Below are 19,607 nucleotides of genomic sequence, written 5' to 3' on the forward strand. Positions count from 1 at the left end.
GGACCACTAAACTGGTAGAAGGGAATTTTCAAGTTACATACTGAGTTATTGATAGCTCAATATTATTCTCTTCTGTCAAGTAGTATATATCATAAAAATGACATGATATTGTTATTATGTATTAATCGGTAAATGCATGATGGGTTTTAAACCAGTTGCTGCATATAACTCTGCCGTAAGAATAACAAAGAATATCACGTACCGTTCATACATTCAAACCTAGCTGGACAATTATGATCCTGCTATGTGGTTAGCAAATGACAAAATAACATGCATACAAATACAGAGCACCATCATATATAACCTCGCTCATCAGTTAGCTCCTTGTTTGGTTTCCTACAGTATGCAAAGAACTACGTAGTAACACTACAAAGAGCATGATCTCTTGATACTGTCACACATTTTATTCCTTGTTTCAGAATATCCATGTAGCCTTACAACGACAGTAACATTTTGAGAAAATGACTTCACCCTCCCTCCCCTGCCTGAAAATTCGTGAATGCCTTGTGATTGGCCCTCCTTTTTTTGCCATGTCACAAAATGAGTAAAAGCCTTATGCTGAACCTCTAGGGACAGCTTTAGGCTACTCCATCACAAGAAATGTGGTAGGCAAGAAATTCAGAACTAAACGGTAAATTGAGATGAGCTTACTTACCTTGCTCTCGAGTGCATTACCATCCCTCATCCCAATGCTTCCGCCATGCAGCTCCAAGGGTATGATCCATTTTTGCACATAATGTAACTCTAGATGGGATAACTAAAATACGATTTGACCATCTAATGCCTGAAAAGCCCAAATTTTCAGGACCTGCAGAGTTTCCGAAAACTTAGTACAACTTCTTATTAGTCGACATGTCAAAAAAAAACACGAGGGCACATCAATATAGACCACATTATTATGCCAAATATAAAAAATGTTGACAAAGCATCATGCATTTTGTAGACGGGAAAACCAAAAATAAATGGAATTCAGCCGGCAACACCAAAAGAAACAATTGGACAGACCTATTTTTTACAGGCACGCCAATAAAGACCACATTATTTTGCCGAACATACAATGATACAAATGTCAATAAAGTAGATGCACTTAGCAGTCTATAACACCACAATATAGTACGTAAGATTAAATTCAAAGAAAAGAAGACAGAACCGAGAAAGCAACACAAAAAGGAACAATTGAACAATCTGATGGAGTACCACCCCTTGATAATCAGGGTTATACAGAGCCCAATGATACTTACCAGATTGAAGCTGAAACAGAATAATCTGCATTGCAACCTGAAGTACGGACACAAACATGCTCTTGAGTTTAAACTTGTACTGCTAATCAGAATATAAATTGAAGCACTCACCATAAGGCTGAGAACTGGCTAGTTAGAAAGAAATTGCTGCGAAATTGCAAATTCCCCATGACCATGAATGCTACTCTATGCGATTAACATAACAGTAGCTGTTCAAAAGCACACAAGATGCCCTCATATGGAAGTGTCAAAAGGAATATATTGCCACGCACCAGCAGCTTATAGCTAGCCGAAGCGACAGACCTCTCGGGCACATCCACTTCCAACGGAAGCTAAGCTGCATGATACAAAAATCAAGACGTAATACAACAGGAACGAAATCATATATCACGCAAGTCGATGCAGGCACGAGTTTCCTAAATCATGATTTTGCAACATCGCGGTAAGCTAATGGTATAAAGTAGCATATCAGGACACAGGATTTTTTACACCCGAGCTTACTGCTCCGGCTATCCAGGCCGTCTGGCGGGATTCGCTCGAACGTCCGATGCCAAGCCCCTAAGACGTCGTGAAGTCCACATAACGGCAGAAGACGCCATCGCCGTCCCGGCCTACGTGTAGGGGCACTGTTCTGCTGCAGTGTCCGGCCGCTCACAAAGAAAGAAAAGAAAAGTTAAACATTGAGAGGAAGAAAATCTGATGCGATTTGTCCTACCGTGTAGGGTCTGTTTGGTTTACAACCAAAATGAGCCATACCAAAAATTGGCTTGCCTACAGTATTTGGTTGCTATTTGGATTGAGGCCGAAAAGTTGGTTTGTCCAGCCCGTCACGGGCGCGACCGCACTAGTCCAGGGAGAGCGTTGGCGAAATCAGGACGGCAAAAACGCTCGCCAACGAATTGACAACGCTGGTCAATCTCTGATCCTTAGTGGGCCCCGGTGATTTTTTATTCTTTTTTTCTCCGCTATTCATGGAAGCAGAGCACTCTCTCTTCTCAATCCGGTGGGTGGAAAAGTCCATCAACTTTTTCATTTTTGTTTATTTCTAATCCATGATTTACCTCTAAATCTTGTTTACTGCCTCGCGAACCGAGAATTTGATCTAAGTTAAATGTTTGAGCACTAAGTTAGTTGCAAACATAAAAGGTTGGCCAAAAAAAATTAGATGCAAATCAAACAACACCTATTTGCCAAAATATTGGTCATGCCCTTGTTTTGGTCGTGCCAATATTTGTCAAAAATTTGGTGAGGCAGACTGGGGCTCGAACCAAACAAGCCCATAATTGCTTGGGGGCGAGATCTGGATCCAACATTTGAGAGGAAGGAGATCGCCATGGTCAACCTACCTCTCGCTACCACCAGGATTTTCGCCGAGATTTCTAAACGGTTTTGCTATTTCTTAGGCGACTGAGAAATAACTATTTCTCAATCGATAATAACAACCTTTTGATTCAATCATTGAGATTCGTGTAAGATTATTGTAGGCCCGATGGATAAGAAAATCTTGATTGGATAGCTACGATTGTTGACTGAGAAATAACTATTTCTTAGGCGAGAAATAGACACTCCCATTTCTAAAACCATATGCAGGAGATTGGTTTTGGCGATGCCGTGCCAAGTATTACGGATCTGAATCAAGGTTAGTTAGTTCTACTGATTTAGTTAGTTCTGTTCCTATATTTCGCCAATTTAGTTAGTTCTGTTCGGGTTTTTTTTCTTGATTGATTCTGGGCCGATCTCATCTTTCTGGATTGCCAAATTAGTTTGTTTGTTCTGTTCATATATTCTGCTTGATTCTGAACCAACCTCGCCTTCCTATTAATTTTGCTAGATCCAATATTTTGCCTGACAATGCTAGTACCGTGCTTGCTGAAATCTAGGATGACTGTGCGTTTGTTCATTGGGTCGACCCCGAGTGGCCGGGGCCGCTGAGGAAAAAATTAATTAATCTACTGAATAACTATGAGTTGGGGGAGAAATGCAAAAGAGAACAAGAGAAGGCGTTGAAAATGGAATCAGAAAAGATGATTGCACAGCAAGAGAAGGAGATGGCAGAATCAGAGAAGATGGTAAAATGGAGGAGAAGAGGAGGGCAGAAATGTTTTAGGAACATTTGTTTTCGTACTATTCGGGTAAAGCATGCCATTTTTTGCCCTTCTAAATTTTTAGGACACAATCTTGTGTGATGGATTTCCCCGTTGAAGGGACTGCGCGACCGACGAATAAATGAAGCAGCGCCGGTGGGTGTCCGGAGGAGGGGTCCAAACTACCTGCAGACTTGCACGAAGCCATTTTACCAGAGTGCTATCTAATGAACCAGATGATGGTTGGCAGAGAAGGTATGTAAATGGAGATTATTACGTAGGTACGGATTGGATCGGGATAGTGTCATCGTCTAACTCTATACATACATTTGTGCTGCCTATTATTATCAGGAAACGAGCAGTCGATGGGCATCCAGTAGTGTTTTTGCTGATCTTGTGAGAGATTGCAAGTTAGATGGTTCAAATTTCAGAGGCTGGAAAAGGAAGATAATGTTTTTACACACTGCTGAATTGATTAAGATGCTTGATTCTATCTTTTGAAAAGGACCATCTAAGTATCTAACCTTTGAACTATCACTAAAACTTGGAACTTTTGGTTATATGGTTGAAGAGGCCTGGGTTTTGTTATCTCAAACATAAATTTGAGATGCTGTAGTTGAATTTCCTTTCCGAGCCATCAACAAGCATTTTAGTTTTCTTGCTTACCTTGTTACATTGTGAATCAGAATTCAATGCCGTAAGCATTGTTAAGGACAACTTGTTGTTCTCGTTATCCTCTTTATTTGAAGTTCGTTTCCTCCATATTTCTGCAAGATGGTAAATTTGGGAATAAGCTGATGTTTCTGACCCAAGGAAGCAAGGATGCATACATCTTTGAATACGAGATAAATCTTGATGTTGGTATAGCTAATACTTTATTTAAACTCTACACAACAACTGCAATGGCTTTTCGGGCAATACTGGTGAATGTAGCATAGTATAGACAAGGTTCTTTGGTGATATTTCATTAATGCCTTCATTTGCTGATCTTTTGTCTTGATTTGCCTGAACCAGCTTAATTTGACGGAAAAAACGAAAAAGAAACATGTCGATTTCGTAATTTCGTTTTATCTTACCGACTTTCATATTACTGATAAATGAAATCCTTATGCTATACTATTGCTCAGGATTCATTCTCTTTTCAGGCAGAATCACCTTCACCTTCTCGGCTTAGTCAACCAATTGCAGGTAAACAATATTTTTGGTGCTTTCTGTTTATTCTAATATGGCAGCTGCCTATCTCATTTTTTCTTTCAATCGCCGTTGAAGTGAATAATACTCAGGGAAGTTTGCCTATGACATGTGTAGAGCTTTTCCTACATTCCAGTGGTGTGATGGCCAATATAAGCTAAATTAAATGCTCAGATGGAAATGCCCCAGGTTGTGATTCAATCAATGAAGAAAAAAAAATGTATGCCATAAAAAGATAAAGGCTTGTTATATAGGAGTAGCTTGCTTCCCATATTTCTTGATCTGATAATTGCCCAAGAGCATCCAGATTATATCTTGACAATTTCAGATTCCATGTCATAAAACTAAGTGAACTGACAATAGTGCATCTGGAGTCAAATTCACTAACTATCTAAAGAAGGCTCCCAATTCAATTGAAGTAGAGTAAGAAGCATATTTTCAATTACATTCAGGATTGTACATCCTCTGGAACAGAAAACAAACAGGGAGAGAAAACCATGCACATCCTCTTTTCTTATTTGTATTTGTCCTACTTTTCTTTAGCTGAGGCTGAAAGTAAGCATCTTTACCTGAATGTGTACCGATTGTCTTCGATCTTTGTATATATATATATATATGAATGTTTCTCTAGGATTTATGGTGAATATACTGATGTAAGAGAAAATTTGTAAATATAAGCTAGCAGATTGCTCTGAGATCGATGACTGCAGCAATGTCCAATATTCTAACTTTTACATGATACTGCCATTGAACGGACTAATGATTAGGCTTTGAAGACAACCTTTCTACAGGGTACAGGCCAGTATGTCTGAGTATTAAGTTTCATTTCAGGATATGATATATTGCTGTGAGTATATATTGATAAAAAAATGAGTCACACAACATTAAGTAAATTGTCAAACTTGATTGTTTCTGGTTACTGCCGTAATTTGTGTTCTTCTGCTGGTCTGTACCTTATAGAACTACTTTCTTCTGTAGGACTTTGAGGAATACAGTGGACTTGAAAAGGTTGCTGAGCTTTTGAAGGATGTGCAAGTAGAACAGCATATAAGGGAAGTATTTTCCCCTTAAGTGTCCCTTTTTTGAAATCTGAATATAATTCATGCCCAACAATTTGTGCTAAAGTATTGTTGCAGTGCCATGCAAAGGATAATTATTAATATATTTCAGTCGTATGATTGATCTTTCTATGATTTAAAGAATTATAAACATGTGAAATGAGTAAGAAGTATGGCAACAATGCCTGCTAGTTATATGTGAAAATTATCAGTTGTTGGCCTCTACTTGCTCATTTGTCAATCGATAACTGTCTCCAATTGAATGCCAAGAGATAATTGTCCACAATGAAAGGTTGAGATGAGCAACTGAATCTGTTGCATTCTTAGTTTTTTTATTATTATATTCATTACAGAGCCTTGTAACTCCTGCTCTTTCTTTGCTAGAAAGAGTATCAAGTGCATATTTATGTCTCCATGCTGTTTATATGTTATCGGATTTGTTTTTTCTTTATCTCTTCAATGCAGATTGAAATGTGGAGGAGTTTCTACTGCTGCTCATCGGACATGTTTGCGTAAAGGAAAAACACTTCCATATACAAATGAAAATCTATTTGGGGAGGCAGCAAGTCGGTTTGGATCCACCCTCGACTCGGAGCTGACCCTCGTCTCGATATGAATTTTTTTATATATATCCATTCTATCTCAAAAATTATGTGTTTTCTCTCTCTCTGTATATATATACATTCTCTCTCAAAAATATGTGTTTTCTCTTTTTATTTGATTTCATTTCTTTTTCTATCTATCTATCTATCTATCTATCTATATATATATATTCATTCTCTCTCAAAAATATTTGTTTTCTCTTATACAAATTTCTCTTATACAAATCCACTGTCAGTATTATCCACGCCACTAATTCAGTACGGAAGGAGTATAGAATATGTGTTTTCTCTCGCTAGTCGGGTATGTATACTATGTGCGGATGACATTTTGACTATTCCAACAGTCCAATACTGTGCCATTTTGAATAGTGTTCTGAAAAGTGCTCCTTGAAACCCGGCCGTCCCATTGGATTGATGAAGCAGATGTCCACATCATGAATTAGGGATGCATGTGATTGCAAATTCATCAGTAAAACACAAACATATAACAAAACTGAAGCCTTGTTTAGCCATTAAGGCTTTTGTTGACCATAATGAACCAGACAGATCAGGTGATATTGAAACTCCATGCTGACAAGTGCAAGGCAGCCTTCTAGTCGGATTTTATTGGAGTACCCATCTGTATTTGCTAACTGAGGACTAGAACAGCAATCGCTGAGGTACACTCTCCGAGAGACTGATGCCATTCACGTAATTGGTACTGAGTTGATTCCATCACATATCCGATTTGCTATGGCCTGATGCATGTCGACCCGATCAAGACAGCAGTACAGCATGGCGGCCGCCTTTACCTCACGCACGTCGCCCCACAGTAAACCATGGAATCCCTATCTATTTCCTCCAAGCCACTAAATGCTTAACTCATCTCCGTCACGCGCCCGACGGCAGATGTAGGGCTGCGATAGATGGAGCAAAACTCTCGGGAGTAGCATCAACTTTCTCCACAGGATATCCTTCTAAATGTAGGCACCACAAGTAGAGAAACAATTGTGAGATACTTTCTGAAGTAAAATACATGAAAAGCATGGGTGGCCATATAGGAAGATTATGATCTATAATGCATGAGACACTAACATAGTAAATGAATAGACAAAGTCACAGATGCCATTCAATAAGGATGCAGATATAGAAAGAAATACATCAAGTATGAATTCTTTTGATGTCCATTAACGGGGATATAGCTGGTAGATGCAGATATAGAAAGAAATGGATCAAGTATGAGTTCTTTTGATGTCCATTGACAGGGTTATAGCTGGTATGGTACACATTATGTGCACAAAGGAATCATGAAACACCTTGATAAATATAAACAAAATTCATATCACAGAAGCTTAACAACATTTCCATGCCCAACAGAGCAATTACACCATTTGTCTGTTCTGAAATAAGTTAGGACAGAAGGCAAGTCATCTGCCTCTTTTATCACGGAGTTAAAAATAATGAAAACAAAATAGAATCAAGCCACATCTCATTCCCCGTGAGCAAAACAGCGTACGCAAGGGTAAGACTTTGCAAGAGTGCTAAACTGATGAATTAATAATAGTGTCACCAATAATTAATAAGCATTAATCGATTCAAAACAACAAACATAAAAATCACAGACAAATCCGGAAACGAAGCAACTCACCAAAACTATGCATGTGCCCCGGATCACCAGATCTTGCGGGGAGAACTCTAGCCCCTAGACAAGTCGAGATCTGTGCAAAGCGGCGGTTGCTTGCCCCTATCCACCAGCCCGCTGCTCCTGCCCTCGTTCCGGCCGCCGCGCGGCCAAGCCTTCTTCTCCAAGACCGGCTGAGCACCGCCGGCGGCGGCACCACGCCTCTGGTGCCTGCCTGTCCTTTCAGCTGCGACCAAGAGATCCGCGCTCCAACCCTGAGACTGCTAGCGCCATCGCCCGAGGTGCAGCACGACCCGATCCTCCCCGCCTAGACAGACCAGCGCACTAAGCAACAAAACCCCGACGCCACACCGCACCACCGCAGGCAACACGCCTATAAATAGCGGCCAGAAGAAGGCTCCGGAACCCGAGATACCGACCCGCGCAACTGCCAGCACACGCACTCCGCAACATTCCAACGGCCAGCGCACATGACACGCGTCAGCATGCATGCAACCCCTCCGCACAGCGCCAATGAAAGTGGCCCATCCATCCACCAACCAACCCACCGCGCGATACGCATCGCACCCCTCTCGCTGACAGCAACAATCGGTCCGGCTACGCCGTCTACGACGGCCCACCGTCAGAGGCTAAGACACATCACATCTAGGTGCACGCAACCGACCTACAAACCGGAAGTGCAGCAACGACGAAGCAAAACAAGGCCTGGGTGGCGCAACGAGGAAGCGAAGAAACCACCCGGCCTTAATTCTTGTATCTTAAATCACAATGATAAACACATTCTGAATCAAAAGCTGTTCCAGTTACTGGAAAGAATAAGCAGCCAATAAATCTAATTATATTTTACATGGCAGAGTCAACACAAATGCAAATACTCCCTCCAATCCTAAATTGTTGTCGAAATATTACAACTATCTAGACGTTTTTTAAGAATAGATACATCCATATTTCGGCAAACTTGAGACAAGAATTTAGAATCGGAAGGAGTATCTATTATCTGCCAGTTTGACCATAGATTCCACATCACAATCAGCTAATTTAACATTCGATACAAAGTGCAAAGCATGCCAAAGAACCTCAAGTTTAGTTCTAATTCATATATGACATGAAATTTGTGGCCTTGAGATATTCAGCTCTTTGGCTGCTATGGTCATCTCTAAACAAACCAAGTAGAACTTCCATACTGCAATATAAGACATGGAAAATCATAGCCTACAGACTGCTGCTGCACATCCCCCTTCGATAATTTTGCACGTACCATACTCAACTACTCAATGTCCAAAGAATCACCAAACGTAATCATATGAACTGTATCTCCCTCCCAGATTGCATACACGCATAAAGCCCACACTGCACGATGGACCAAACGCAAGGGCAATTAACTGCCGGGAAAAGTAATGAAAGCAAGGCAGGCAAACTGCCGGCAAATCTGCAATCTTTACTTGTAGACAAACTGCCGGCACAACCCATGGGAGGCAGTTTATCTGCCGGCACAACTGGGATGACAGGTGGGCCAACTCGACATGCGCATCTTCTTATCCTTATCGTATGTACATGACCCCTCAGCCCCAAACCTGTATCTCTCTCCCCACGCGATTTCCCTTCACCCTCCGTAGGGTTTCAGCCCATAGAGACCCTAGCGTCGCCGCCGCCATGACCCCGCCGCCACCCAAAGCTTTGCCAACACCGCCGCCCGTAGCTTCGTCCTAGTCTTCGTCCGGCCCTAGCCCAAGGGCAGCCCGAAGCTCCGCGCTCGCCGCCGACGGTAAGCTCCGACCTCGTCGCCGCTACCCCGAAGCTCCACCTTCGCCACCACCACCCTTAGCCCAAGGCCAGCCCGTAGCTCCACCCTCGTCGCCGCTGCCTCGACACTCCGCGCTCGTGCAGCTGCAACCCGAACCACGACTCGGTCGCTCCCTGGCCGATGTCAATGCCCCAGATCCGCCGCCAATGGCCCCGATCTGCCACCAAATCCTGAAATCGTCCGCCACCGCACCCCAGCGCCACCACTTTCTCTTTGACATCTCGCCGCCGTGCCACGCTCCTCCACCGCCGTCAATCTCGTCCGCCACGCCACGCCCCTCTAACGCCGTCAATCTCGTCCGCCAGGTGCCTCCCTTTCACCGAGCCCTCTACCTGCCGCGCCATTCACCGAGCAAGGCTACTGCTAGGTGCGCTCTATACGTACTGCTATTGCTCATCTCTTCCTCCTTGATCTGCCAATTAGTTTTTGGTTCTTCAGAGAGATTGCTCAATGATTGCCTAAATAATGTGTACAGATAACTGAGAGCTAAACTTAAATTGTTAAGCAGTCTACATGTCTAGTTTGTACTCTATCAGGTTCAAGAAATCAGCTGGTATTTTTAGTTAATCTAAGCGTCCTTAGGTAGGGCATGTATAAGAATTTAATTGCCACAAGGGTCACAACAATTTAGACTAGCTTACTCATAAATCATGTAGTCAGAGTATAGTTCTTGGCCTCGAAAATTAAAAGGTGCGCATTTTACTAACCCTGCCTCACTATTTTCAGTGGATAATATATTAGCTGGTCAATAGTATGTCTTTAGGTGATTAATAGGGAAGCTGTGTCTAGGTATATATAGGTGAAGCTATCGTCATGGGGAGGCAATTTACATCTGAGGCAACCATCAAAACCAATCGTTAAACACACTTTCAGGTGCGCTTTAGTTTTCAGCCAATGAAAATGAACTGAACCGATACCAAGATAAGAGAGTGAATTAAAGTGAAACTATATGGTAATCCATCACATTTCAGAGTGTTATCTTTGCTCTATCACATGGTGTTGTGGAAGTCCAGACAGTGCGCTGTGCGCACAAGTTACGAATCACACTAAAATTGATCTAGCTGTGAACTGAAACTATCTAATTGTATATTTCTTTGAAGGATTATTTCTTATAACTCCTATTTACCTCATAACTCATATATGTAGCTAGAGGTGGAACAGAAGTCCATGGCGAATTCAGCCTCACCGCCACAAGTGGATTGAACTAAAATATGTTTTCTTGGAATTATCTCAGGTCTGTAGCTTCTTCTCTTCTTGCCCAAGATCTGGTTTTGGTTGCTATGCCATGGCGATGGATTGTTTGTTGCTACTGTATGTAGCTCAGTTGTATTACTTGCCAAACCTTATCTCCTAGTAGCTGCTAGAGCTGCTGCTGAGTACTTGCCAAACCTTCTTGTTATTGCGGCTCAGCTCAAAGGCAAGTAGGCGTTGTACGTGCATTGTTGCTGATCTTTTATCAAATGAAAATCTACTGGATAGTTTACTTGTGAAATAGCACTAAAATCAAACCTGTAGCTAAACAATAATGCATGTGGATTAATTAAACTAACTATGATTTGATTCACCTTACATGTTTAATTATGTATAAACAAATTGAGAACATGGTGCAGGCTGTACTGTGTATTTTATACCATAGCAGCTCGCAACGTTCTTGACCTCTTGATTTATTCTCTTCTACTAAAACTTTTAGCATGTGTCCAATTTCATGTGCAGATCCCATGGGGCAAACAATGCATCGGCCTGTGCTTGTGGAGTTCCCAGCTTGTCGCATCAAGGGATGCATGCTCCTGAAAGGTAGATACTTCTGTTTCCTTCTCAAGCTAATTTTTTTTTCAAGGATCTGTTTTCATATGATTTTCTTGTAGAGATCTTTGTGTGAGGTGGTAACAAAGAATCATGCAAGTTTTCCTATTTATGTATTTCTTTGGTATTCCAGATAGTGGCTAATACTTTATCACCCCCCGGTATATGTTTTCTCTCTTGCTTGCATTTAAGTATTTGTCTCCTTTTGCAATAGATTTCTTACAATAGATTTAATGTCTAGTTATGCCATTAACACTAGTTCCGTATATCCAGACTAATGGTTAATTGAAATTGTGGCAGTTATGTCGGAATTCTATGCAATGTAAACTTGTCAATTTTTCAGCAATCTTAGCATCTGTCATTTCTCAATTTTTCAGGCAACAAAATCAGAGATTTTGTACATGTGCTGGAGGCTCGTCGAACCGGATAAAATGGGAGTCCCGTAACTCATAAATAGTTGTCGGGCTGATAGTCTTTTTAAGTGATCTTTCTAGTTTGCTAGGCTTATATAGAGGCTTTGCAAAGTCTAGATCACTAGATGTCATACTTATGCGTGTGACAGTGCTTGATGCTCCTTTTTGGTTCAGTGTGAATTTCAGAAACATGTGAATACATTATGCTGTTGTGATGCTTTTTAATGAAGAATAATTGTGGTGGAATGAGTAAAATATATTTTTTTAATTATGAAATTGCAATCAAGGGCAGTTTATCTGCCGGGGAAGGCAGGAACAGCCGGCAGACAATCTGCCAGCGAATGTAGTAACTGCCGGCAAAATCGTTTGTATTGACGGCAGAGAAACTGACTTGAAATGTCCAAACTGCCGGGAAATGTCTGAACTGTCGGGTAAGCTCTTTGCCGGCAGACAAATCTATCTGCCAGCAAAATACTGGACCTGCCGGCAAAACTGGAGCTAGCAGGGCATATAGACTGCCGGCAAATACTTTTGCCGTCAGCTAGCGGGCAGGGAAAACTGCCGGCAAGAAATTTTTGCCGGCAGTTTATTTGCCCTGTATAATGACTTTTGCCGGCAGTTTGGGTGCCCTCACGTCTGGTCCATCGTGTAGTGCCAAACATCTAGTACCCCCTCCGATCCATAAAAAATGTCACCCATTTTGTATTAAGTCAGTACAAATTTTGTTTGTACTAAGTGGGCATCATTTTTTATGATCGGGAAGTAATAAATTTATGGACCCCTTAATAATTTTGTACTAATTCATTTGAAACAGAGAAAAGTTAGAATAGACGCGCCAGATAGCAAGGACATGGAGCACCGTGTCGTTGCGGAGGACGATAGATTCCACCGCCTGTACGGCATCTTCCTTCCTCTCTCGCCAGCTGCGCCGCAGCTCCTCCACCACCGTTCGCAGGAGAGGAACCGTACCGGGGGAATGGCTCTTGCCTGCTTGTCCAGTCTGCCATTGCTGCACACGCACCGCGGCTGCCCTTTGCTATGCGCATCGAGGTCGTTGCTGCTCCCTACCACCGTCACTCACCGTACCGGGGGAAGACGGATCTGGGTGGCGGGGGGAAGGGGGTGGAGGCGGCGGCGAAGGTAATGATGGCAGCTGGAGAGAGAGAGACATGGCGGCCGTGCTCGTGGAGCGCGAGCGCTAGCTGTCTGGCCGCGCACGAAGCGCCGCGGGGTGGCTAAACCTCGCCGGGCGGCGGCGCAGAGCAGCTCCTGTCCATGAACACGTCGCGCTCCTGGAACGGTTAAGGGAAGAACCGGTGAGCTTTGGGCCGCCTTTGGTTGCCAGGCCTTTGCACTCTCTATTGCAGACGAGATATATAAGCCCTGCATTCGGCTACTTGCACTGCACTAGGCGTTTTAGCTGGGCTTTTCTCGCATAACAGTTCTCGTATTCAAGAAGACAAGTAGTCTTCATCCTAATGCAAGCAGATTGCATAAGAGCAGCTCTAGCGGTTGCCGAACCCAGCTGATTCGAACCGGCCGTGTTCGGTTCCACTGGATCTGAGTTTTCAGTTGAACAAAGTTTTGCGAACTGATCTAACTGATCTCAAATACAAGCTAGTTGAAAACGTAATTCGCGCGTTTATACAAACATACTAAAAACAAACATACGTATAGATTTCATATAGATTCAACCGAGTTCTAAAAAACATACATATAGATTCTAGAAATACTAGTAGGCATCGCCACCGGCGGTTCACTTGTCGGTGTGGGAGCGGCGGATCGCCTCCGCGAGGTCGGCCTCAAACTCCACTGCCCTCCTAGCCGCTTCCGCTGCCGCCGTCTGCTCGGACCGGAGACGGACTGCCTCGTACGCGTCCACCTCATCCACCTCCGGCAACTCCTCCGGGGCAGGCGCCAGGAGGAGCTGACGGGAAGCGGAGGCGGAATTCTCTGCCTCCGCCTCCTCCATGCCCCACTCCTCCTCCTACTCGTGCTCCTCCGGCGGTGGCATCGGCGCGGGTGCGAAGCCCGCAGCCACCGTCGCCACCCTCTTCACCTTCTCCCGGAGGTAGGCATCCCACCAGCGGGCGGCGTTGTTGCTGAAGTGGCGGTGGTGATACCATTTCAGCATCCTCGGCCGGCGAGCACCTAGGTGGCGGCGCTCGTCGGGGGAGAGGAGGGCGTCAGCGGCCGTGCCATTTTCCCACCACGGCGGGGAACTAGGGTTTCCCCGCACGCGCGGGGAAGCGTGATGGCCGCCGCGGTGATGGCTGGACGAGCCGGTTGGCCTCATTGCGGCGGGGCTCAGTGGCGAAGGGCGGCGGCGCGGTTCGGATTTGGAACCGAAACGGCCCCTCCGAGCCGTAGATATACGAGCTCGTTTCGGGCGGTTTCGGTTCCCCGAATTCTTTTTTTCGGGCCATGCCGGTATTCGATATCTAATCGGACCATTTTTTCAGCCAAAACCGAATACCTAGTTTGGATCGGCCAAGTTCGGTGACCGCTAGAGTTGCTCTAAGCTGCAAAAAATATTGTTCCTAGCCTGCGGAGCTTTGACCGTGGGTCTCAACCATACCATCACATGCGGATGTGAGGTGGAACATGACAATAACCTGTGAGTCATAAGTCATTGGAACATTCCCTAATTGTGAGTTTGTGACCGATGATGCCAAATTCCAGCGCAATTTTTTTTATAAGCAAAGGATAGTCGTTTAGAAACTGTCTGTGCCTGCATTTTCATCACATAGATAATTTTTTTTTATTAGACAGTACTTTGTTTGCATCTCTATTCTACTCCTGTCGGTAGCTAATCACATTTGCCATGAGGCGTTTGCATCCTTGCTATGTATTGTACTTTTCGTCTTTTACTTTACCCCCAGTCCAGAGTGTATTTGGTTTTGCGGAAAGTCTTATTAGTAGTTGTTGTAAGTCTTGTGTTAAATGGCGGTTCCAGGCCTCCAGGGTTGAATGGTTGATGAACTTAGTGAGAGTCGAAGAATGTAAAAATAAACTTCTGTGAAGAGATCTCAGAGCCAGCCAAGCTACCCCCAGCTGCATCTGAATCATCCACCCCTTTCTATGATCCTCTGGAAGCATCGTTTCCTTGAAGCTGCTGCCTGCCAAGATTCATGTGACGAAAACGATAGGCGATGAGATGACTACAAACCCCACACCCATGTACTCGCTCCATTCCATCCCAAATCGCACAGATCGCCTTGCCTTTTGACAAGTGTCATCCCGGTTGATCGTGGCTTTCTTTCTCCTTCCATTGATGTCCACAAGAGCCAGCATAAGTATGCGAGCAGGCTCCTCAAGGCTCAACCCTCCCACACTCCTCGAAAGCCAGAAATCACAAGCTCAGCCATAACCATTCGCCTCTTTTCTTTTTTCGTTGGTCGCTGCTCCTGATCCTTGAAGCAGAGCATTTGCAGGTTTAGTGGCCATGAGAGCTGCATCATCACGGCCGTCGTTGATGGTGCTGACATTAGTGCTAGCGGCACTGTGCGTTGTCGTTGTAGATGGAAGGAACCACATACACAAGCAGAAGCCTCATGGCCATGGAGGCGTCGGCGGCAGGCACAACAAGGCCAGCGGCGCCAATGGGGCCACGGTGGTGTCATCCCCTGCAGTCCCACCAGAGGATGCCGATGAGCCGCCGCCGCTCCTTGTGCCGCCGCCGCCGATCGGCACGGGCATTGTCCCGTCAGACCCGGCCACCCCGACGCAGCCAGAGCAGCAGCCGTGCGTGTTCGACGTGCGGGCATTCGGCGCGGCGGGCGAGAGCACGGCGGACGACACGGACGCGTTCCGGGCGGCCTGGAGCGCGGCCTGCGCCGTGCAATCGGGCGTGCTGCTCGTGCCATCCGACGGCACGTTCACCATCGCGTCCACCACGTTCTCCGGGCCATGCCAGCCCGGGCTCGTGTTCCAGGTGGACGGGGTGCTGATGCCGCCGGACGGGCCGGACTGCTGGCCTCCGTCGGACAACCGGCGGCAGTGGCTCGTCTTCTCCAACCTCGACGGCATGACGCTGCGCGGCGCCGGCACCATCGAGGGGAACGGCGAGGAATGGTGGAACCTCCCTTGCAAGCCTCACAGGGCACGTACACAACAAAACAATTTTTTCTTTCAAACTGACACGGAGAAAAATTGACGACGAGTTTCTCACTCTGCAGGGTCCCAACGGGTCCACGCTACACGGGCCGTGCGACAGCCCCACGGTAACGTCGTGACTCTTTTTAGCTGCAATCTTGCCTGCATCATAAGCAGTGGGTGATTGATCAAAATGAGTGGTGGCCCTTTTTCTTTTTAGCTGATTAGGTTCTTCATGAGCCGGAACCTGGTGGTGGAGGGCCTGAGGGTGGAGAACAGCCCCGAGTTCCACTTCCGGTTCGACGGCTGCAGCGACGTGCTCGTCGACGGGCTCTTCATCAGCGCCCCCGCCAACAGCCCAAACACCGACGGCATCCACGTCGAGAACACGGAGCGCGTCCGGATCTACAACTCCAAGATCAGCAATGGTACTTACTACTAACCTCTTGCTTCTGATCACTCTTCTTCTGGATGCAGCTGAGTTTTGGATAATTTACTGAGCAAGACGGAAATTTATTTGTTTCCGTGCAGGTGATGATTGCATCTCAATTGGGACCGGGAGCTACGACCTGGACATACAAAACATATCGTGTGGCCCTGGCCATGGCATAAGGTACACATTAATCCCGGTTCCTCAAGATTTTTGTACACATGCATGTCTTCTTATTTTCATTTTCTGTACAGAAAAAAGAACTGTTTTCTCTACTTGATTTTTTTCTCTAGAAAGACGAAAACATGCAACAGAACATATTCCATTCCAACTGAATTTTAAAGATGACAAGAAATGTTGTTTAGAAACATAGAGCCGAACCGACCCGTGTGTTTGCTATGGTCCGCACCAGAGATACGGCTTGGGAGAACACAAACAAAGAGTCAGAAACCTCCAAGCGGGTAACATAAATGAGCGATGGCATCACCCGAGCTTCCACGACATCTCTTTCCGTCCGTGAGCCCCTTCCTTTGGCTGCTGCCGAACTGTGAGCCCGTGTGATTCGGTGTCCTGCGGCTGCCTGGTCCTAGATTACACATGCCAAAGTTTTGTCAACCACTCATCTTGCTTGGTCACATGGATGAGCCTGCTTCGACAAAAGTAAACAGACATTATTTTTTGGCTCTGGGCACATGTGGTTGGCTGCAAGAATTTACTAAAGAATGTCTTGACGAGTATAAATAATGCAAGGAATTTCACACGTGAAACCCATCATTAGTAGCTACTCTCTCCATTTACTTTTGCAATGTTCCAAGTGAAAATTTTAAAGTTTAATCAAATATAAACAAATCTGCCAACTCTAAATTAGGTTTAAATCGATCAAGATATATATCTTCTTAGTTCTTACTAGTATGCTTTTTTGATATTATAAATATATTAATATTTTTGTTTACAAATTTGGTCAGAGTGTATTAACTTTGAGTTATAACGGTACAAATTATCGATGGCCGCTCATTCCTCTCTGCTCCTGCATTTTTCTGTTTGTATAGCATCGGCAGCCTGGGCGTGCACAACTCACAAGCCTGCGTGGCGAACGTGACGGTGCGGAACGCGGTGATCCGGAACTCGGACAACGGCCTGCGGATCAAGACGTGGCAGGGCGGCGCGGGCTCCGTCTCCGGGATCGCCTTCGACGGCGTCCTCATGGAGAACGTCCGCAACTGCATCATCATCGACCAGTACTACTGCCTGGACAAGCGGTGCATGAACGCGTCCACGGCCGTGCGGGTCGCCAACGTGTCCTACAGCAACGTCCGGGGCTCCTACGACGTCCGCAGCGCGCCCATCCACTTCGCCTGCAGCGACGCCGTCCCCTGCACCAACGTCACGATGTCCGAGGTCGAGCTGTTGCCGTTTAGCGGGGAGCTCGTGGATGACCCTTTCTGCTGGAGCGCCTATGGGGTCCAGCAGACGCCCACGATTCCGCCGATTTCGTGCTTGCAGGACGGCCTGCCGGAGTCTCTCCTCGACGACCTAGACCTAAAGTGTCCATGATGTGTGTATAACACCACTAGCTAGCTACACATTACTGGTTGTAATAGGATTAGATACGAAAATTCTAATTTACTGGACCCGGGACCTACCGGAGTCAGATCGATCGTCCGTCGGTTCTCTCGTCCGAGATTCGTGCTTCTATTTTCAGGTCCGTGGATTTTTGTTGTGCATATCCAGAAGCGTGTTCGGAGGCAGCAAGCAGCAGGCGTGCAGGGTCGCGGGGACCTAATGTTGTGTTGGCCGGGCGTACGTGGGTGCTGGTTGGGACCTCACGCGGTGTTGGCCGGGCGCGTGTCCCAGTCTCACGACGTGGTTGCTGGTTGGATATACTAACACATTTTGATTTTTGTATAAATTTTTTGCTGGTCCAAACGAACTCGGAATTTGGTGAAAATTTGAGGATTTTTTAAGATGGTGTTTCCCACCTACAGAAAAAGTTTCAAATTTTTTTGAACAAGTTCGAAATTCTGGAAATCACTAGGATTCAAATTTGGTTTAAAATAAAAAAAGTAGTAAACTAGTTCCGATTGACGCGAAATTTTGTATGGGCTCATCTTACATGTATGCAAACTGGTAGAAAAAGTGTCGGGTCAAAACCACAGAGTTGAAAGCCATGTGTTTTACAGAGGTTTGAAATATAATTTAACGGTTGGAACAAATTAGTGTCTAAGGATTGCCGATTGAAACATTGATGTTTCAATGAAACTTTCTTATGTAATTTCAATCGTATATGAATAAGTTCAACTCTTGCTGATTGAAACAGTAGCGTTTCAATGAAACTTTCATATATATATATATATAAAACTTTCATATATATGTCCAATGAAAACATTGTCCTAAATGAAACTAGTGTTTCAATGTTAGTTCAATGTTTAACCGTTGAAATAATGATTGGTGCTAACCAAACCAAAACCTGAACGGGCGTGGAACCAAAAAAAAATACTACTTTAATCAACTGTATTGGAACTCGTGTTGGGGGAGTAGGGACAGCGTGTCCTACAAATAGCTCGGATATTGACGAAACTTTATGGTGGATTTAACTCCGGTAACTCCTGGGTCCAATAAAAAAATCGCTTTAGGATTAGATGGTGTTTGGTTTGCACAACGATTTTGGAGTTTAAGAGTTTAGGCATTCTGTACGAGTCACCTAACTTAGAACCATGGTCGAAGACATACTCATCGCTAGACAAGTTGTCTGTTGGTTTTACCAAGTTGGGTGTACCAAATCAACCTTGCTGAAACCCTAGTACCCTCAAATCTTAATAGGAATCAAGTTGATCCGGAATTTCATGGAAGAACAAGTCTCTCAGCCCGCTCTGAAATTGATTCAACTACTACAGATTTGAGGCCAAGATCATGGGTCTGTTACCATTGGTACACCCTGACGATTGTGTTTGTTACGAAATCCGGCGGATGCACGATCAAGGATGACACCGAAACACGATATTTGTTAACGAGATTTGACCAAAGCCTACATTCCCAAGGCATGACTACGGACGCTCCTCCCCCCATAATACCGCAACACCGGCCACCCTGGCCCCCCTATTGCTATTATGTTGTCATAATCTCTTTGGGATACCCCGCGGTGCCTTTATATATTAGGCCCGGGTTACACGTGTTCGACTCCAACACCTAACCCTCCGCTGCTTCCAACTCCAATTGTAGGCCTACTCGTACACATATTCGACACATATCTCAACAAACTCCACCT

General features: G+C 44.9%; 1 protein-coding gene and 1 long non-coding RNA gene across 2 annotated transcripts; one reads left to right on the forward strand and one right to left on the reverse strand.

Annotated features, from left to right (window-relative positions):
* Window positions 1-6,608: 6,608 nt before the first annotated feature.
* On the reverse strand, window positions 6,609-8,137 carry LOC104582730. Its single transcript, XR_730691.3, has 2 exons — window positions 7,804-8,137; window positions 6,609-7,132 (listed from the first exon to the last, which is right to left on the reverse strand). It is a non-coding gene; the product is annotated as an uncharacterized LOC104582730 (long non-coding RNA).
* A 6,728-nt stretch (window positions 8,138-14,865) lies between these two features.
* LOC100821491 (polygalacturonase At1g48100) lies at window positions 14,866-18,068 on the forward strand. Its single transcript, XM_010233328.3, has 5 exons — window positions 14,866-15,919; window positions 15,996-16,040; window positions 16,133-16,340; window positions 16,444-16,525; window positions 17,392-18,068. The coding sequence occupies exons 1-5, from the start codon at window positions 15,263-15,265 to the stop codon at window positions 17,894-17,896; spliced, it is 1,497 nt and encodes a 498-aa protein (XP_010231630.1). The 5' UTR covers window positions 14,866-15,262; the 3' UTR covers window positions 17,897-18,068.
* Window positions 18,069-19,607: the final 1,539 nt, after the last annotated feature.

The sequence above is a fragment of the Brachypodium distachyon genome, chromosome 2, assembly GCF_000005505.3.
Source record: "Brachypodium distachyon strain Bd21 chromosome 2, Brachypodium_distachyon_v3.0, whole genome shotgun sequence".
Classification (NCBI taxonomy): Eukaryota; Viridiplantae; Streptophyta; class Magnoliopsida; order Poales; family Poaceae; genus Brachypodium; species Brachypodium distachyon.

What these genes read in the sequence shown, in the direction of transcription:
- LOC100821491 (XM_010233328.3), top strand. Translation starts at nt 15,263, where the DNA reads ATGAGAGCTGCATCATCACGGCCGTCGTTGATGGTGCTGACATTAGTG. An exon ending in GGCCGTGCGACAGCCCCACG is followed by an intron (nt 16,041 to 16,132) that starts GTAACGTCGTGA and finishes TTTTCTTTTTAG; the next exon opens with CTGATTAGGTTCTTCATGAG. An exon ending in CAACTCCAAGATCAGCAATG is followed by an intron (nt 16,341 to 16,443) that starts GTACTTACTACT and finishes GTTTCCGTGCAG; the next exon opens with GTGATGATTGCATCTCAATT.